Source organism: Tenrec ecaudatus, chromosome 11 (genome assembly GCF_050624435.1).
Source record: "Tenrec ecaudatus isolate mTenEca1 chromosome 11, mTenEca1.hap1, whole genome shotgun sequence".
Taxonomy (NCBI): domain Eukaryota; kingdom Metazoa; phylum Chordata; class Mammalia; order Afrosoricida; family Tenrecidae; genus Tenrec; species Tenrec ecaudatus.
In genome coordinates, this window is record NC_134540.1 from 101,502,915 (window position 1) to 101,523,096 (window position 20,182).

The 20,182-nt window shown below is 38.1% G+C and overlaps 1 protein-coding gene across 3 annotated transcripts in view; it reads right to left on the bottom strand.

Moving 5' to 3' along the window:
- Nucleotides 1-20,182, bottom strand: part of TPP2 (tripeptidyl peptidase 2) — a 114,838-nt gene that overhangs the window by 56,674 nt on the left and 37,982 nt on the right. For all 3 annotated transcript variants that reach the window (XR_012786901.1, XM_075563451.1, XM_075563452.1), the window contains exons 9-17: nt 19,204-19,331; nt 17,755-17,854; nt 12,600-12,748; nt 10,697-10,812; nt 10,021-10,189; nt 9,063-9,220; nt 8,130-8,206; nt 5,878-5,984; nt 3,171-3,325 (exon numbers count right to left, since the gene is read on the bottom strand). Coding sequence is in view for 2 of the 3 variants with exons in the window: in XM_075563451.1 (XP_075419566.1) it covers nt 3,171-3,325; nt 5,878-5,984; nt 8,130-8,206; nt 9,063-9,220; nt 10,021-10,189; nt 10,697-10,812; nt 12,600-12,748; nt 17,755-17,854; nt 19,204-19,331 (1,159 nt within the window). In the remaining variant the exon portion in view is untranslated. The remainder of the gene's footprint in view (nt 1-3,170; nt 3,326-5,877; nt 5,985-8,129; nt 8,207-9,062; nt 9,221-10,020; nt 10,190-10,696; nt 10,813-12,599; nt 12,749-17,754; nt 17,855-19,203; nt 19,332-20,182) is intronic.

Below are 20,182 nucleotides of genomic sequence, written 5' to 3' on the forward strand. Positions count from 1 at the left end.
TTAAAGAACCAGAGGAAAACTATGTTTCATCAGTGTCTTCTCCCCATAACCCTTCTGTAAGGGGATATCCAATTGCTTGTAGATTGGCTTTGGGCCTCTACTCCGCACCCCCTGCCTCATTCACATTATGATTTTTTTGTCTGGGTCCTTGATGCCCAACATCCGATCTCATTGACACCTTGTGATCACACAGGCTGGTGTGCTTCTTCCATGTGGACTTTGTTGTTTCTCAGCTTGATTGCTGCTGGTTTATCTTCAAGCTTTTAAGACCCCAGATGCTACATCTTTTGATAGCCGGGCACCATCAGCTTTCTTCACTACATTTGCTTATGTACCCACTTTGTCTTCAATGATCGTCTCGGGAAGGTGAGCATCTCACAGTGCTGGATTATCAGAACAAAGTGTTCTTGTCTTGAGAGAGTACTTGCGTCGAGGCTCAATATTCACCTGCTTCCTTAATATTAACCCTATAAATAGATGTACATAGATCTATTTCCCCATCATAAATAAATTTACATATGTACATGCATATATTTAGATCTCTATAAATACCCTTTGTCTCCTAGTTCTTTCCTTTATTTCCTTTACTCTCCTATTGTCCCACTATCATGTTCAGCTTTATTCTGGCTTTCAGGAATTTATCTGTGCCCTTGATCAAGCTCTGCCAGCCCTCCTACACCCTCATGTGCAGAAGATTAAATCAATACAATTTGTTTTTTGATCTCCTGCCACATCCATGAGCTCTGATTGTGGAGTCAAGCAAGACAAATCCTTTACAACGTCAATCTTTTCTCTGTTTATCATGCTGTTCCCCAGTAGTCTACTTATGAAGATTCTGATCTTCTTTATATTGAGCTGTAATCCATACTAAAGGCGGCAATTCTTCATCTGCATTAACAAGTGCTTCAAGTCCTCTTTACATTCAGCAAGCAAGGTTGCTGTAAGTCTTGCTACCATCCTGATGCTACATTCTTCTTCATATAATCCAGCAGTTCCTCTGATTATGTGCTCAACATGCAGAATAAATAAGTATGGTGAGAGGATTCAACCCAGATACATCCCTTTCCTGATTTTAAACTGTGCTATATTCTTTTGATCTGTTTGTATAAATGCCTCCTGAACCCTGTACAAGGGACTTATATTTGCTCATGGGGCAAACTCAAACTGAAAAGAAATAGCTGCAAACATCTATTAATAATTGTAACTTGGAATGTGGTAAATAAGAATCTAGGAAAATTGTAACTTGTCAAAAATGAAATGGAATGCATAAAGATTTATGTTCTAGGCATATGTGAGCAGAAATGAACTGGTAGTGGTCATTTTGAATCAAGCAGTTACATGGTTTCCAATGGTAGATTCAAGAGGAATGGCTTTGCATTCATTATCCAAGAGTGCATTTCAAGGTATATCCTGAAATACAGTGCCGTCTCCGATAGGATAACGTCTAGGCACATATACATAAATCCAATCAATACAAGTGTTATTCAAATTTATGCACCAATCACAAAAACTAGTGATGAAGAAACTTAGGAATTCTACTAACATCTTCAGTCAGAAATTGATAAAATATGCAATCAAGGTGCATTGGTAATTGCTGCCCATTTTAATGCAAAAGTTGGAAACAAAGAGGGAGAAACAATAGTTGAAACAAATGGTCTTGGTGATATAAACAAAGCTGTAGATAGCATGAGTGAATTTTGTAAGACTGACGACTTTTCCATAGCAAATACCTCTTTTCAGCAACACAATCAGAAATAATAAAAATGGACTTCTCCAGATGGAATACACAGAATCAAACTGACTATATCTGTGGGAAGAGACCATGGAGACGTGCAATGTCAGCAGCTAAAACAAGGCCAGGCACCGACTGGGTAACAGACCATCAATTGCTCCTATGTAAGTTCAAGTTGAGGCTCAAGATAATTAAAACAAGTCCACGAGAGTCAGAATATCACTTTTTGACAGCGGCATCTCGAGAACCGGTGTGCTACATTAACCATTAATCTAAGGAGAGCAGATGTGATCAGCTGTGGGGTGACATCAACAACATCAGACATGAAGAAAGCAAAAAGTCAGTAAAAAAGACAGGAAAGAAAGAAAAGATCAAAGTGGACTTAAGAGACTCTGAAACGTAACTCTTAATTATAGAGTAACTAAAGCACATAGAGAAAGTGAAAGAACTGAACAGAAATTTTTAAGGACAGCTGGAGAAGTCAGAACACTCAGGTTCAACTTACAGCAACCCCATGTATACACAATAATAAAAATTAAAAATTAGGAGCAAAAGAAAAAATATTTTAAGAATGATGACAAAAGAAAAAACATTATAACTTTCTAAAGCATATATATATTTTTCCTCAAGCATATTCAACAGCAACAAGTGACTTTTGGGCTGAGAGCTACCTGTTAAAATAATAATCATTCATATCATTCTCCCATTTGTTTAAACAAACAAAAAAAGGAAACAACGCCATTCCTAGGATTGAGTTTTAAACAAAATTTACCAGTGATTTTGCCATGAGAAAATGTAACGATAAATTGGGCAAACCTGACATATGAATATTAAAAACATACAAGGGCAAACATACAGTGTAATAAAAATGATGACTGATATACGAAAGACCAGGCAGCCGACCAAAAGCACATGGCGGCACGGTTACGAGAGAACACAGTGCATTCGTAGTCTGTGAAGGAAGGGCTAGTCAGCATCTCTAACACGACAGATTCAGAACAGAGCAGAAGGCAGATCTGCCATGTGAGGTAATTTTGGTACAAAGTAGTAACAGCTTCACCTGAAATAATCTAACCTCACTATTCCTCAACAGGACTTAACAAACAAACAAACAAACAAACAAACAAACACAAAACCCCCTTAAATGTCATGCAAAGAAGCCTTACATAAGGAAACAAATGATCCTATTTATGAGGAAACGACCAGAATTCAAATGACAAGAGCTCAGAAACTCTTACTAGTGCTTTCTTTTACGGAATTAAACAAAATTCATATTTACAGCTCAATCTCGAGTATTCTACGTAGACTACTTATCTTCCTACTTCCTTTATTCAGCCTCAGGCCTTCAGAATACAAATTATAAGAACAAATACTTAGTCTAAGTCTATACTAAAGGAAAAATAAAGTTTGAGGATTTCAAAATATTATTTTAACTTACTAAGACAGAAAACGCTTCAGTCAGTGTTCCTTTTTCTGGAAGGGAACAAAACTTATAGAATTCATGACTTCGATATGCTCTTTGCTTCACAAGCTGTACTGCATGGAGAACAAACTTGGCCGACACTTCAGAGGAACATGAACACACTGTAACTTCTACAATAGAAAGGGAAGAATCAGAGATTTAATGCATCTTTCTATAAATAATACATCTACAGTGCATGAATGCATTAAAGTAGGGGAGACTTAGCTGTGGAAAATAAGTGATTAATTAGAACAACTATCACTGGTCACATATGCGCACACAGTTATCTTAATAAATACCTTTTAAAAGCTCTCCCGCTTTCTTGTTTTAGTGGAAAACAAATCACTTTCTGCTACAGAGAATTATAACTTTGTAAACCTTGATTTGTAATCATGCCTATGTCTATTAATATTTATTCTTTCAACTTCATTGCTAACTTTTCCTGCTTTATCCCCGTCTCCTGATCTTTTTGAGTCCTTTTTGGTTCTAGAAAACATGGTAACGGAACTTCAAATGCTTAGCTTTGTTATTAGGCAGAGCTGGAGCCCAAATCACTGGGGAGCAAGAGCAACCAGCAATCTAGTGACGACCTGCTCTAACTTGAGGGCACTATCAAGAACAGCACAACTCTCTGTTCTGCAGGAACGGCCTGGCACATCGCTCTTTGAACCTAATCAACTGCTAAGAATGTAAGCAATAATATGTCCATTTTCCTATTTTCTGCAATTGGAGTTATCTGCTAAGTGCTTTTAAGTCACCTCTCATCTAGAATTCTTAGGGCATTATAATTACTCAAGATTATCACTAAGCAACTATCAGATTCAATATGAGTTCATTAATGACTTATATTCTTTAATATTGTTAGTTCACCTTTCATTAGAAGCGCTGTGTTGTGCTCTTCCAAGGGGGAACTATTTGAATGGTGTTCTAGATGCACAAAAAAGCAGCTCTGTGCTGATCCTTGAGCGGTCAAAGATAGGAATGTAATCCCAACATGGGTATGCTATGTGTCATGTGCATTAATTCCTAGTAGTATAAATGAAATCTCTAATATTTATAGTAGTCTGTAAAGTTTTTTAAGTTGAACATAAACACAGGGTTAAGAAATTTGTCCAAAGCAGACAGAGCAGTGTCTGAATCCAGACTTATCCTTCTCTAAAGCCTGTGCCCTTTCCACTACTCCATGCTGTATCCTCCTGAACAGGTTCCTTTCGCTGTAAAGTAATGGATTTGGACTGGGTGCTCCAAGAAACTGGCTAGAAGAGCCTTTGGGAAAAGGGTCTTCATCGAGTTCACCACGTTAGCCCTTTGAAACTGGCAGGGCACAGGAAAAGAGGTTTAATGAGAGCGCAATCCAACCCTTGATTATGCTCAGAAGGATAGTCGTGCTATAATAACTCCATCATTATTTGATGCCCAAATTATTTGGCTATATCAGGCCTTGGCTTAATTAGTTGCTTTGACTCCAACCTTGTTATTTAGTATTATCCAGTTACATAAAATAAGAACTGAGTAGAATTTTAGACATCCTTAGGCTGGAGCACAAACCTTAAATACTCTGTGACATGCAGTGACAGGTAAGATGATCTGCAGACACACCGATGGACCAGAAGGCACTATGGCCAATCACTAAGACCATCAATCTTCCCAAATCAGGTTTCAGACAGTGGGATTGCCTCCAGCATACAGCTCAGAAGAAATATAGCTACATTTCCTTTAGTTCAAGAATACATTTCTTGGTGAAACGTAAATATTACTCTAATGAAAACCATCTACCTCACAGGACTCTGATAGGGACTGGATGAGACAGTCTATATAGCATCTAGCTCAACGTGCAAACATTACACAGAAACCATACCAAACACACCTAGCCATCAAATGAATTCTGACTCATAGCAGCCCAAGGCTGAACTGACTGTGCTACCAAAGCTCGTTCCAAGTATAAACCAAAAACCAAACTCGCTCCCTTTGAGTATCAAGGTGGACTCACCGCCACATTACAGGGCAGGCGTGGAGCTGTCCAAGTACGCTTTGGGGCCTGTAACTACTACATGACCAGGGGTCCTGGCTTCAAAGTATAAGTACTTGATATATTTTGGCCACTAATTTAAACTAGGTGATGTGTGTGTGTATTATATATATATATATATATATATATATACATAACACACTTAATATTTGTATTATTTATTTGCCAATTTTTGCTTTAAATACTTTTTCCCCCATCAATGTGAATGAGATACGATGGCAAACACTCCCGTGTTTGTGCTGCTGTCTGCATCTTGTACTTGTTGCTGCTAGGTGCTGTCGAGCTGTGTCTCACTCCTAGCACGCTATGTACTGACAACAACACGAAGCACCGCCCGGTTCCGTGCCTCGTTCACAATTGTTTGAGCCCATTATTGTAGCCCTTGTGCTACAGCCAAGCTCTATACTTACGAAAGGTAATTTGTAAAGCAGCATCGGGCATACCCATAACCCGATAGAGGATCATTTTACCAGAGGGATAGCATACACTCTAATAGTACTGTTTTCAGTAATCATTTTGCCCCATAAACACTGGAAATTTTTTTTGAACTGAACAGTAAATCTCGGGTGCAAGATACATACAATAGCAAGAACAAATTATATATTACAAAGAGTAAAAACTCTAATGTGGATGGAGACAGACATTAATACTTACCAGCCCATGTTGCACCCTCAGGAACCTCAATAAAATGCCTTCGAATCTGACCAGGTTTAAAATGTACATCTGTAAAGGCCAGATCATAATGTGATGATTCATTTACTCTGAAAATAGATAAAAATAAATTAAGTGTTACTCTTCATAAAAATGTGTACACATAAAAAGCCTACTGTACTCTATAGACTTATAGAATAAACATAGGAGAGTTCATTAAAAATAAACCATGGCTTTAAAAGGTAGCTATAAACAGTATGTGTAATATTAGCTATGTTCCTACTGTTCGGCAGATAACCTCTAGGGCAGCGGTTCTCAACCTTCCTCATGCGTGAGCCTTTCATACAGTTCCTCATGTTGTAGTGACTCCCCCCACCATAAAAATATTTTCATTGCTACTTCATCACTGTCATTTTGCCACTGTTATGAATCGGGCAACCCCTGTGAAAGGGTCATTCAACCCCCACAGGGGTCTGGACCTCCAGGCTGAGAACCACTGTTGTACATGATTGAAACTACCTTATAACTACAAAGCCTATGTTAAATTACACCTCTTAGTAGCTTTGAAAACAAACTTATTTCTGTGTAACACAGTAGAAAAGTAATACAAACTACTTTCACAGAAATTAAAGAGAACCTAAAGGTCAAATCTGTATTTCCCAAACCAGCCTCACTGCCATCGAACTGGTTTCTAACACACAGCGACCCTGCAGAACAGTTCACCTGCTCCACCGGGTTCCCAAGGCCACGGATCTCTCTAGAAGTGGTCCTTCTTTCCCTTTAGCGGGCCCTTCAGTTACCAGCCAAACGCTTAACCTACTGTGCCACCAGGGCTCCTCAACTCTACTTACCAGGCCCTAGACCCCAGTTTCAGTGAGCACGCTCACCGAGGACATGGCATACGAGGACAAGTCAAAAGGATTTGCTACAAAACCACAGACAACACCTTTAATAAACAAAAATACCAAGTGTGAAGCTATTCTTGTTCACCATGCACTCCCCAGTTAAGCTTATACACTTCTGAAGTTCAGCGTGTCCATGTGCCTAACCCTTCCTCTTAAGAATGTTGCGCTCTTTGGTTAGACTGACCAGTCAGATACATTTCCTGTGGCTTTAGTGAGTACAGTCAAATGAGGTTAAAACCCATTCTAGCACACTGGCTGAGCTATAAAACGTGGCACAAAAAAAGCTATAAAATAGAAAGGAGGCACCTACTCCACCAGGAGATGACTAGAATTAATCTGAAGGTTAATTAAAGACCAGAAACTGAAACAACGGGGTGAGCTCTGAAAATGCATGTAATGCGAGGGGAATTCTGAGTTATTGAGTTGGTTTAAATGTATAATTTGTTGTATGGAATGACAGAAACATTGACTTGAGCTACACTCTGAAGGATCAGAAACTTGTCTGCTGCTGTAAGGCTCCTGACCTGCTCATTTGGGAGTTGCATCGACATATTTTGAATGAGAAGGAATATGAACAGATGTGAGTTCCCTGCTGCCCAACTCAAAAACCCAAACGCATGACCAGAACGTCAATGCTGACACTCAGCAACCCTTTTTGAGAGGGTAGGCCCCTCTGTGGGTGCCCGAGCCTAATTCTGTAGGCCAACCGAAAGCCTACTCTTTCTCTGTCAGAGCGCCTGGTGGCTTCAACCCGCTAACTGTGCAGTCAGCTCAACAAGTAACCCATCGTGCTACCACGGCCTCTTCCCTGGTCCTCCAGTCCACGAACAGCTGGGGAAGAAACAGGGTACTATGACTGGAAAGGACAAAGTAATATGGTCAAAGTACCACGAGGAAGGCTAAATTATCCTATAAATTGGTCAACCAGGAAGTTATTAGAAACTTTAGCAGAAGCGGATGCAGAGTGCAATCAGTTATCGCCACCTTGACAAAGAATGGCACAACTGACTACGTCCCACTCTAAAATTCAAGCCTGGAGAAGCACCAAGACCAAATCCAAACCACCTGGTTGTTGCCTAGTAATACTAGTTATGCCACACTGCTTTCCTTTGTAGCCACCAAAACTAAACCAAGCTCGCTGCCATCGAGCGGTTCTGACTCATAGCAGCCTTATCTCTAGGGAACCGAGCCAGCCTATGGGACAGGGTAGAACTGCTGAGTCACAGTAACTGCCTTTTTAAGGGAGTCAGAGCCTAATGTTTCTCCCTTGAGAATGGCTGGTGGTTTCCAACTGCTGACCTTGACGTTAGTAGCCCAGCATAACTAAGATATTAATAAACTGTTACTTACTTTGCTGTTATAACTGCAGTTATTGGAACTCTGAACAGAGGACCTGCACTAGGGGAAGCTATATCATAGCCACATACCTGGGAAAAAAGAATGTTGAGTTTCAGTATCACTAAACAAACTTTGAAAACAGTTCCGAGGAAAAGGGAAAACCCAGTCTATTTACGGATTCTCAATATTTAGAGGTCCTAAGCATAAGTTGACATCAATGTTCAATATTGGATCATATAATTGAAAGCAATTACCCTCCCTTCCCCCAAATCCCAGTGAGTCAATTTCAATTCATAGCAACCTCTATGGTTTCTGCGACTATAAATCTTCATGGGTGCATACAGCCTCATCTTTCTCCCTTAAAAAACTGGTGGATTTGAACCCTCGAACTTCTGGTTAGTAGTCTAATGCTAGCAAGTCTCCTGATATAGCACTAGTCTAGTCAAACATATATTACAACCCTTGACAAATTTAGAGTGGTAAGTACATTTGGAGATTACTGCACCATGTACTGCATCGTAATGACTTCTCAGTGAACAAGATTATAAGTATTACAGCCAGCCAGCTCTAAGGAGGGCGACACGGGATTACCTGTAGGAATTCCAAACCTATCTACACTGACCCTTTGGCAATCGGATGCCTTTTTACAAGCAAAGTGCAAAGAAGTAACTGCAGTCTGAGTTTAGTGGAGTGAAAAGCAAATTACAAATTAAAGGGAGCGCTCAGTAAGGAGGTCTGCTTTGTGAAGAGGTAACAATTTCTCTTCCTCTGTCCTCTTCCTACGATATAACCTGATAGTCTTCAAACTCCCCAAGACAGAGCAATACGGCAAGTATAAAAACAATGTTTCTTAACAAGAAAATACAAATGCATTTTGTGTAGATTACCTTAAATTTTCAAATATTTTAAAGAGCATAAAATATAAGAATTAACATAAACTAATACCTCTGTATAATGCAATCCTTCTCGTAAGCCCCTGGGATCCACACGTATGTTAATATGTCTACATTGATTCATAAGCTCCAAATGGCTAGGACATTGAACCCAAGAAGAATTTGAAGTTAAAGCTAAATGAAGCTGCAGGGATATTTTTTCAGAGTTTTCTGAAATTAAAAAAGGGCAAAATTCACATTTTTTTCCCTTTCCATTTTGAAAGGATGTATTTTCTCTCAATAAAATTTGGCAACTGAGTCTGGTCTCACTTGTACACTGTACTGTGAGGGAGTTTTCAAAGCACAGCGTAAATAAAAGGCACAGGCACTCACTTTACATTTCTGCATACTGATGATCCATTCGTACTTTCACCAAACACTGCTGCCCCCCTAAAATACGGTGTTAAATAGTTTTCATTTCAGCATGCTGTAATTGAGTCAATGAATTGCAGTTTGTCCTGGTTGCTTTTGCTCCTCAATCTCTAACCAAATTTAAACCTGATAAATCAAATCCATAGCCATCAAATTTATTCTGTATCATATACCTTATACAGGGTGTTGATCTGCAAATTTTTATGGCAGTAGAGAGCCTCATTTTTCTCCCATGGGGGATCTGATGGGTTTGAACTGCCAACCTAGGTAACAGTCCAACGCTTACCTGACAGTGCCACTGGAGTCCCTTCCAAATATAGAGAAAAGTAATTTGATGTTTTATTGTCCACAATTTAAGAAACTTATAAGTCACTACAGGCCTATTAATTCACTGGATTTTAAGTGAATTGTTATATTGGAATCCCTAACTGCTCTCATATTTTCCTTAAAAATCTACAGAGTTTAAAATACCAATGTGAAAACGTGCATCAATGCTTTCCTTTTTGAGAACATTAACCCTAACAATATCGCTCTATTTTTATCATAGTCATCAAAGCATATACTTGAATGCTTCCAATTGCAACCATTTTGTTACTTACCTGTGTTCTCTGGGAATATGGGTTCAATGCCAACACCATGATCTGAAGGTGCAGCCACTTGAATAGAATCTCGGAGGTAGATGCCACGGTTATTTCCGACAGTAACAGTAAAACCTAATTTATTAGCAAATGATGTGTTCTGAATGAGGTAGTCATAGGCTTTATCAACCTAATTAAAAAGTAGAAACAGGCAGATATAAAAATGTTCATTGCAATTACCAAATTACCTCCAAATGTAACAAAAGCAGGAAAATCTGTTCTTACACTTAGCCCTTTATAATACATGGTAAGCCCAGCGGGCAAGTCTATTTTTTCAGATGAAACTGTAGTCTAACCTTCCACTTGACTCACCTTCCCTGCTCCATATTCACAGTTATTCCCCAGTGATCAGCTCTAGGGACTGGTCCACATGCCGTGGTGACCTGCCAGTTCCTACCCTCTCACTCCTGGCCCTGGATTTTCAACCGCCACACATTCAACAGCTAGTATTTTAATGTAACAAATTTGGAATAACTACAAAATCAGTTTTTATATGCACTTTGCTTATACAAAAAGACTACAATGGGCACAAATCTAAAATTTAGGTAAAATTAATTTTGTTCAAATAGGAAACATTACCCAACAATATCTAAAATATCTTAGATTTACAACTCATTTTCCATTCAAGCAAAAATACCTGAATAATACCATGTCCTTGGGCAAATACTTCTATATTGTCAGCCTTGATTGCAGTATTTTCTAGAGCTCTTCTGACTGAATGAACTGTGTAGTTCACATCATTAGCTTTCAGACCTAGTGTTCAAGAATAAATGTAGTATTGGAGATCTTAAGAACTAAAAACCCTTTTCCACCCATTTAGATGCCTGGCATGTTTATTCCCTGTTTTCATTAATTTTATTCCCCGCTTTTAATGTCTTGTTGTTGTTACTGTTACGACACTTATTCTTAGTAAAGCAATCTAATTCAAATGGTTTGCATCACGTAAAGATTTCATTCCACCTAAAATCCCAAACCCCCTTATGTAATGGAATTAATGCTGACCATGTATAGGTAGTATAAATGTAGAAAATAGTTACAAGTTAACAGGAAATGTTGAAAACGAGGATAAAGTGGCAGCTATAAAAATACTGTTAAACAATAATATGGCTGCTGGCAGGGACTTTCATTCAACCTGGTGGCAGACTATAAACACTAAGGGGACTTAAAATAAGCAATGAGAGAGATAAAGACGCTTCACCACAGACAATGAAATTGGAATCTTTCAGCACTCGATCACAGGCATTAGGGTTTACTTAAAAATCACCAGGGCAAAGTCAGAAAGTGAACTACATTCCTATAGAAGCATATGCAAGACACTAATTTATAAATATTGGATTAATAAATGGCCACTATAGTGATAAAAGATAAGTAATATATCATCTCTATCCTATTCAGAGTACATTAAACATGTAAACAACACTATGATAGAGTAAGAGTCCATCGAGGATTGAAATTTGGTAAAATAGAAGCCATAAAAGGCTAAGCTGTGTAAGAACTGATAAGACAATTTTGAACTTTAAGACTACACAGAAGTTTACCAGGACAATTGACAGATAGAATAGAATTTGAGAGAGAACCAATGAGAGCGATAAGAGATCACGGAGTATTTGGTTGAGCTGATTAAAATTAGAAATGGGGCAGGAAAATCACATCAGGATCCATTCTAACAGTTACTATCTTTAGAGTGGACCCAACCTGATAAATAATGTGGTTACGGATCTACCAACCAGAGAAACACTTGGTGGATAAAGGATTCTGCTAAGGATTGAACTAAGGGACTAGGGGAGGGGAGTTCTTTACAGAGGGAGGCATTTGTGAGGTCGGATCTCTACAAGAGCCTGGCTCCAAATGAGTCACAGTCTGATCTCTACAAGAACTGGCTCCCTAATTCCAAATGAGTCACAGTCAAGCCACACGCCACCATACTTAATACTGTCATTCTTCTACGCACCTCACTCCAGAAATTCTCACCTTTTTGGCTTCAGTTTGCTCGACAGCTTTAATTCACTGTCATTTAACTATGTTTTATTTTGTTCATAGAATCCCCCAACTGTAATGTAAGCCCAGCATGGCTGGATATTTTGGGTGTTTTAGTCATATATATAGCTCCATATCTGAAAGAGTGCTTAATAGTCATTAATAGACCAGTACACACCCAATAAATGTATTTGTTCAATATGTGAATAAATATATCCAAGATAACAGTCAGCACACAATTAAATTCTACCTTGATCCCAAGACTACCCATTCCATCAAATTTTCTCACCATGAAAATTTAAGAAAACAAGCCATCTGTCTGCAATAAGGTAAGAAAAATTTATCCAACTGTAGTTTTACAGGAGCACCTCCTTACCTTACCTTTTGGAACAAAGACTAATATAAATGACATTCAAAATCTGTTTTACAAAGTTACTTCTCATTATGAAAATTAAGATGCTAATGAAATACGCATGTAGTAAAAAAAAATCCATGATCACTTCATTTGAAATTTAAAAACAGTAATTAATCAAACGAGGTATTGGAGTAACCAATGTCCTTACCTGAAAGTATCAGGGCAATGCCCCCACAAGCATTAGGAGAAGACATAGATGTCCCATTCATTAGCTGAGTTCCTCTTAATGTCCAGTTAGGAACAGAAGCAATGGCTCCTCCTGGAGCGCTGATGCTCACGCCAAGAGCCCCATCAGCACTAAACGGAAAGCCATTACATTAAAGTCTGCTTATGGTGTGAGAATTCATAACTCTCATCTATACAATATTACAGATGGCTAGCAATCACTACGAGTGACAAAAGGACTACTATAGAGAAATCACTGCAGACAAAACAACAACGCACGTCTCACACAGCTTTTATTTCCACATTGTAAAGATTTCTTCCATTTCACAATGTTTCCATATATCTGGGCTTAGGCACAAAAAGCCAAAGGTATGTGTAACTATATATAAAACTTATTAAGGGAAAATAAATGACACAATTCTCTTGAGTTTCTTTTAGTGCTCTTGCTCAGATTCCTTGATGAATATACTGTATGCATACTCGAATATAAACTGACCCAGATATCAATCAAGGCACCTAATTTTACCACAAAACATGCATTAAAAATGTGCTGGAAAATTCAGCTTATACACGAGTATATACAGTATCTCTCCTCTGTCTGCTCTAGGTAGAGGCTATTTTCTTCTTTTAAAAGTTAATAAAGCACTATGTGAAAGAAATATTAGGTATATATAAATGAGATTTCAAAAAGGTAGTAAGAAACTGATAAAATTAATTTTAATAATTTATTTCACAGCTCCAAAATGCTGTCATGTCAACATGCAATCAAATATATATAAAAAAATGAGTGTACATTTGTTTTTGGTCTTTAAAATCCAATATGTAGTTCATACTTTCAGCAAACCTCAAGTCAGACTAACCTAATGTGTTATGTGTGGAGTACCAAACAATAAACCCCGTGTGTTACATGTGCGTTATGTGTGGAGTACTCAGCAATAAACCCTGTGTGCTATGTGTGGAGTATTGAACAATAAACCCCGCGTGTTATATGTAGAATACTCAACAATAAGCCCCGTGTGTTACGTGTGTGTTATATGTGTGGAGTACTCAACAATAAGACCCGTGTGTTCCTTGTGTGTTATGTGTGAAGCACTGAACAGTAAACCCGTGTGTTATGTGTAGAGTATTGAACAATAAACCCCGTGTGTTATATGTAGAATACTCAACAATAAACCCCGTGTGCTACATGTGCGTTATGTGTGGAGTATTCAACAATAAACCCTGTGTGCTAAGTGTGGAGTTCTAAACAATAAGCCCTGTGTGTTACGTGTGTGCTATGTGAGGAGTACTCAACAATAAGCCCCGCGTGTTACGTGTGGAGTATTGACCAATAACCCCCAACAGAACTGCACAGGCGAGGATTTGGGTTAAGCAAAGCCTGGGCTTCAAATACAGGAACCAAACAAAGGAATATTAATACTTCTTCCTCGATTTAAAAAACTAAACCAGAAGAGGTCAACTCTGACTTATGGGACACTGTGTGTTCATAGAATGACACACTCCGTCGGATTTACACAGCTCTGGCCTTTAGGAAACTGATTGGTAGAACTTTCTTCCATTGCATCTCTGCGATGATTTAAAATACTTGCTTTTGGGTTAATATGAAAATGCTTACGTGTTTGTATCCTCCTCAGACTAGTGGCGGCAGATTTTTCACAAAGACTGACAAAATCGCTCTATAGCATTCTTCCCACAAATGAACAATTATTTGTTCTGATTAGGAATACTAGTGGGATTTGATTCCATATTTGTTAAACAAAGAGCTGGCAGCAATGCAAGTAATATCGGCCTGCTCAGTGGTACTGGGTTGGCAGTGCCCCTCCAAGTGAATACCTCAAACACCTGTGACCCCAGAAAGAGGTTCACACTGTATTTCAAAGTTGACAAAAGTAGCCCGTAAAAGTGCCTGAACCATGTGGTCTCCTATGTATGCATAGAGAAAAACTAAAAGGGGGTTCGACAATATGCCACCAAAGTATAGAGTAATAAATTTAGAATGATTTATATATTCTTTGTTATACTGTCTATATTTTTTAACAGTGTTCACAATTAGCTTTTTTATTTCACCACTGGAAAAAAGTATGAGAAATGCCATTAATTCCAATTGACTATATTCACTGTTGTTCTGCTAGTATTCTACTAGCCTGCTAAAGCTGCTATTCATAAAGTAGTTGTAAAATTAATAAATAAAAACAGCATTCCATGAAATAGAAACTATTACTACCTTCAAAGTACACATTTTTTCATTATTAATTTGGTTAGTTTCTGAAGACTAGCTCAAAAAGTATAAATGGAAGATGGCTGTATTAGATGACAAAATTGAGGATGACTAGGTCATTTTATCACTACGTAATTATCAGGTTCACTACATCACCATATAACCTCTAAACCATGGAGAAACACAGCTTAGCTACGGTGACACCCAACTATCACAACCAGTATCACGCTCACCTTGCACTATGGCTTCAGAATTGCCGAAGTCTGTCACTAATGTGCAAACTAGACAGCAGATTCTTTACTATTGTCATAAATACAAAACATCAAGTAAAATAGTCCATCTGTAAGGATTAAAACTTACTGCTCTCAAGTGGATTCTGACACCCAGCAACCAGAAATGATAACAGCACAGCTCTGGGGATTTCCAAAGCTATGTATCTTGATAGCAGTAGAAAGCCTCATCTTTCTCTGGCTGAGCAGCTGATGGTTTTGAACTACTGACCTTGCAGTTAGCAACTCCAAATGTAACCCACTGTGCCTGCAGTGCTCCTTAAATGAGGAATAAGTACAAAATTCAACCATGCTTATAGAGATTCTACATAATAATTGGTCACGTGGTAACCTTCAGTGCCAGAGCGGGACTGTCCAGAGTCTCCTAGGCTGAAATATGTATGGGAGCAAACTGCTGGGTCATTCATCTTGAGGAGTAGCTGGTCAGTTCTGTCAACCTTTCAGTTAGCAGCTAGTGTTTTAACGACGACTGGGTCCCGTCTCAACTCACTGTTCCTGAATCAATGCAGACTCATAGCCACCATCTACGCCAGGGTAGAACTGCCCCTTTGGGTTGTTGAGATTCTTAACTGTTTACAGGAGTAGAAAGTCCATCCTTCATCCGTGGAGCATTGGGTGGTTTTGAACTGCCAACTTTGTGCATGGCAGTCCAACTCAAACCACCACACCACCGGGGCTTACTTCCATTGGGCCACCTATGATCCTTAAATGATCCTTAGTCAATGTTTTATATTTTGTAGCTTATAATTAAAACCAGTTACAGTAGCCATCATGTTATAATATATTAAATATGAATAAAATTCATGATTCTACTTCAAGCAATTAGTGAACTATTATCAGCTTTTATACAATTTTACCCAACTCATCAATTTCTTGGTTTTTTTCTTGAAATAAATTTTTAAATGTTACACAGGCAGATATGATGGGCAAAGTCTAGTTTAAACACCAGATTTTTATACTGACAACAAACCTTAATATTTTAGATCACTTTTAGAAAGTAATAAATTTAATATTTCTTTTATTGGGGAAACTATGAAACACATAAACCTAGGCTCACTTTGACTTTTCAGCTCCCTGCTCTTCTTTAGTGGCGTGGAATTGTTGGCTAGCTAATTGAGCTGATGAGGGCAGTATGTAGTGTTGCCACAAGGCACAACACACTGACCAACATGTTACTGTTTTTCCTAACAAAAGAACATAGCCAACTATTGAAATATATCTATATATCGATATTAACATAAGAAATTACTTAGAGAAGACTAAGAGAGTAACTATAACATGGAGGATTAAATTTAGCATTACATTTGACCCCAAACTAAAGAATGTTTCTAAGTGTATCTTCCAATTAAAAAAAACCAAAGAATGTTTCTAAATGTATCTTCCAATTAAAAACAAACTTTTCGCCACTAAGTGAAATTCGACCTTCGGTGACCCTGTGTGTTACAGAGCATATTCTTGGCAATGATCTTGGTGAAGGAGTACTTGGGTGGCACAACAATTCAATGTTCAATAGCAGAGAGGTCAGTGGTTCAAATCCACTCAGAAGACAAACCCAGTGTACAAGCCTTTTGGAGCAGTTCGATTCTGCAGCAACAGGGTCGCCGCCCTTATGCTGATCATGGGCCTGTCTTCTGCAGGGGTATTAAGAGGGTGTGGCCGACTTTAAACTAGCAGCCAAGCACCAATCTTATTTTCCACTCTCTCGACTATCTAATTTTAGGAGGCCTAGCGGTGGGCTGCTGAGCAGTTTAAAACCACCCGCTGCTCCACTGGAGAAAGGCGAGGCTTCCTAGCCCTGTACAGAGCCAGTCTGGAAAGCCACAGGGGCAGCTGTCCTGCACCCTGCAGAGTCGCTCTGAGTCAGGACTGACTTGAGGCAGCTGAGTCTGTTTGCTTTATGAAGTCGCATGGTGATCAGAGAAACTCAACTACCAATCAAAAAGTGGCAAAGTTTAATCCAGCAGGGACTTTATGTAAGAAATATGTGGTAATCTGCTTTTATAAAGGTTTCCACAGCCTTGGAAAATCTTTGGTGCGGTTCTACTGTCTTGTAGGGTGAGGATGTTGGAACTGACTGAACAGTAATGGGTCTGTTTTGGGTACACATTTTACATTTCAAGCAAACCAACCACTAGGTATCTCAGCAAGTGCTGTTTATCGTTGGGCCCACAGTATTCTTGGTATACAGAACTCCCTTTTCTATCTTTCTTATCCTACCAGGCAAACAGTTCCTCTATGAAGGGTTCCACTCAAAGAGAAATGACTGGGCCCAGTGGTGTTTCCATTGTTCTACCATGGCATTTTGAAGGCAGGCCACACTGGTGATCATTGATGCCTTGTCCACTGCTGATAATAGATTTCAGCTGAACCGAATTCAAGGTCTAGTCCCTTTACAAAATTAACTTCAAAGAACTAAAGGGAAGAGTTAAAATAGTACTTATTTTTTCAACAGGTACATGTAACAAGAAAACACCTGTATTTTATTTCCCTAATATCTATTAGCTGAGATAAAATTACTTACCAAAATAAAAATACTTCAAAAGTGAAAATGAAAACAAAGAACTGTTTAAAAATTATCTAAAACTCCACCCCTCCCAACCACGATAGTCTATGTGCTATTTTCAACCTACCTTGGGCCTCTAGAAGACCACGTGTATTGATTTGCAGGTAATTTCTCTCTCAAGGAATACTCAGCAACCATCATATCAGGGGAAACATAAGCACCAACACCTATGGAATGAATTTAATTATTTAACAAAAAGAAACACAATACGGATCCTAATTCTAAATTCACTTTCCTTTAGCTATATAAATCACTTGATTTCCTTATACCTCAATTTTCTGTTTTGTAAGATGGAGCAATAAGAAAATACATTAAAGGTATGTTTATTTTGTAGCAGATACCATATATACATTAAGTGCTTTCTTGTGAATATTTATCTATTTTCTAAATTACTAAAGTCACTAAGTTAGATTAAATCTAGTAATATATATGTACAGGGGAAAATGTGCTTTCAGCTAGCCAGAGTAACTTAAAACTTTGGAAAAAGGCAGGCATTGAGTCATCTACTTTTTAAATGACCACTGGATCCAAAACCCTACCCATACTTTCCATGGAGTTAAAAACAGAAACAAGAATTTAAAACTCAGCAGCTAACCTTATCTTTAAGTTACCTGTAATTTAAATTAACGACAATTTAAAGAAAAAAATAATCAATTAAGACAATGCTACAGAATTCTAGGATAAACGGGCAAATGCAGACAAATTATACTGAAATATTTTGATTTTTAAGAGACCAAATTCAATCCCTTCATTTGAGAAATTTGGAGACTGTGTAGAAAAGCTAAAAAATGTTATGAAACATACATAAGGAGTGGCAGAGTCAAGACTTAAAATCCAGGTCTAGGTCTGGTGGCATGATGCACTACTCATTCTGTTACTACTACAAAGTCAGCAGTTCAGAACCATTAGCCACTCTGTAGGAGAAAAAGGAGGCTTTCTACGACTAGAGCGTAAAGACTTAAAGTCTGAAAAACCCACAAGGGCAGTTCTATTCTGTCCTCTAAGATCTCTGAGGCTCAGAATTGGCTCAAGGGCAGTGCAACAGAGATGTATCAGCTCCTTCATTTCTAATGCTTTTTCATTAAATGAATCACTTTGAGTTTTAGTAGATTTAAAGTAAGGATGCTGCCACATAAAACTGAAATTATTTTGTAAAACCTGTGATAAAATTTTCAGTGATTTTGGCATAAGAAAGCAATAAAACATTAACCTTATGTTCACTTTACCTGGAAAGTTCGTTCTTGTTCGTTCTATCTATTGAAATCGTCATTCCTGTATCTTTTCCATAAGTCCTCATCTCAAATTAGAAATTAATTACTCTGCTCTCTGTTAAATTAAAATGTATATTGCTCAGCTCCCTTATTAGATTTTAAGTTCTTTAAGAGCATACTGTAGGTCCCCAAGTATGCTGACAGTAATATAGTAAAACATATCATAAGAACTCAATTCATATTTACTTAATTGGGTTTATGTTCACTTGTTTTGTTTTTAATTATTTCTAAGAAAGGGAACCAACCTATCACACTTGATGTAGTTCCACCTGGGCAGCCAACTGTGGAAAGGCATGGGCCGTTATTTCCAGCACTTGAAACATACACAATATTATGTTTCCACACTGCTTCATTAATTACCTCACAAATCCGCCTGAAAGAGAAAAAGAATTGCTTTGAATAGACTACATAAAGTTGGTCCTTCTGTCAACAAATATGGTACTATGAGAAGATAGTCTCAAATATGTTTTATAATAAAATATGAAGTCCAAAAAGTAGAATTAGAATTAAACAGTGGCTTTAAACAAAGGAGCAGGTATAAGAAAAACACAGGAAAGTGCTTACATTATAAACATTTAGTCTTTATTTATATTGTTCATAATTGCAAACTACTGTGTAAATGGTAGGTAACTACATTTTGGCATTCGCACATGGTGGACTGTGACAGAGCCACTCTCAGTGATGCACCTCAGCTGAGTGTTGCTGTGGGGTGGAGTATATGCAAGCAAGGTTAAATGTGGGGAAATGCCTGTGCAAAATTTAATATATGTGGGTAAACATGCTCCCTGAAAGCCAAATCTGAAAGGAAATATTAAAATATCAGCAGGTAACATGTGGTTTTATTTTCATATTCTATCTAAAATAATATATTCAGAAGATTCGTCAGTTGATTCCTATAAACATTTGTGATTACAAACCAATTGACCAAAAGAACTCTGTCTTGTGTGGCAAGAGTAAAGGATAAGGGAACCAAGAACACTTTAGAAGTAAAACATTTTAACATATAAATTTGGGGAGGGCCTGTCAGTAAACATGAAACATTTACTGAGATGAAAAGAAATCGATACACCAGGAAGAAGAAAATGGAATCAACATCAAGGGGCTTCAGAAAGTATGGGCAAAATCCATTACCTTTCATCCCATTGATCCATGAACTTTTTACAATCTCAGTACAGTGAGAGGAGCCTTGGTATCGTGGCTTATGTGTTGAGTTGCTAACAAGGT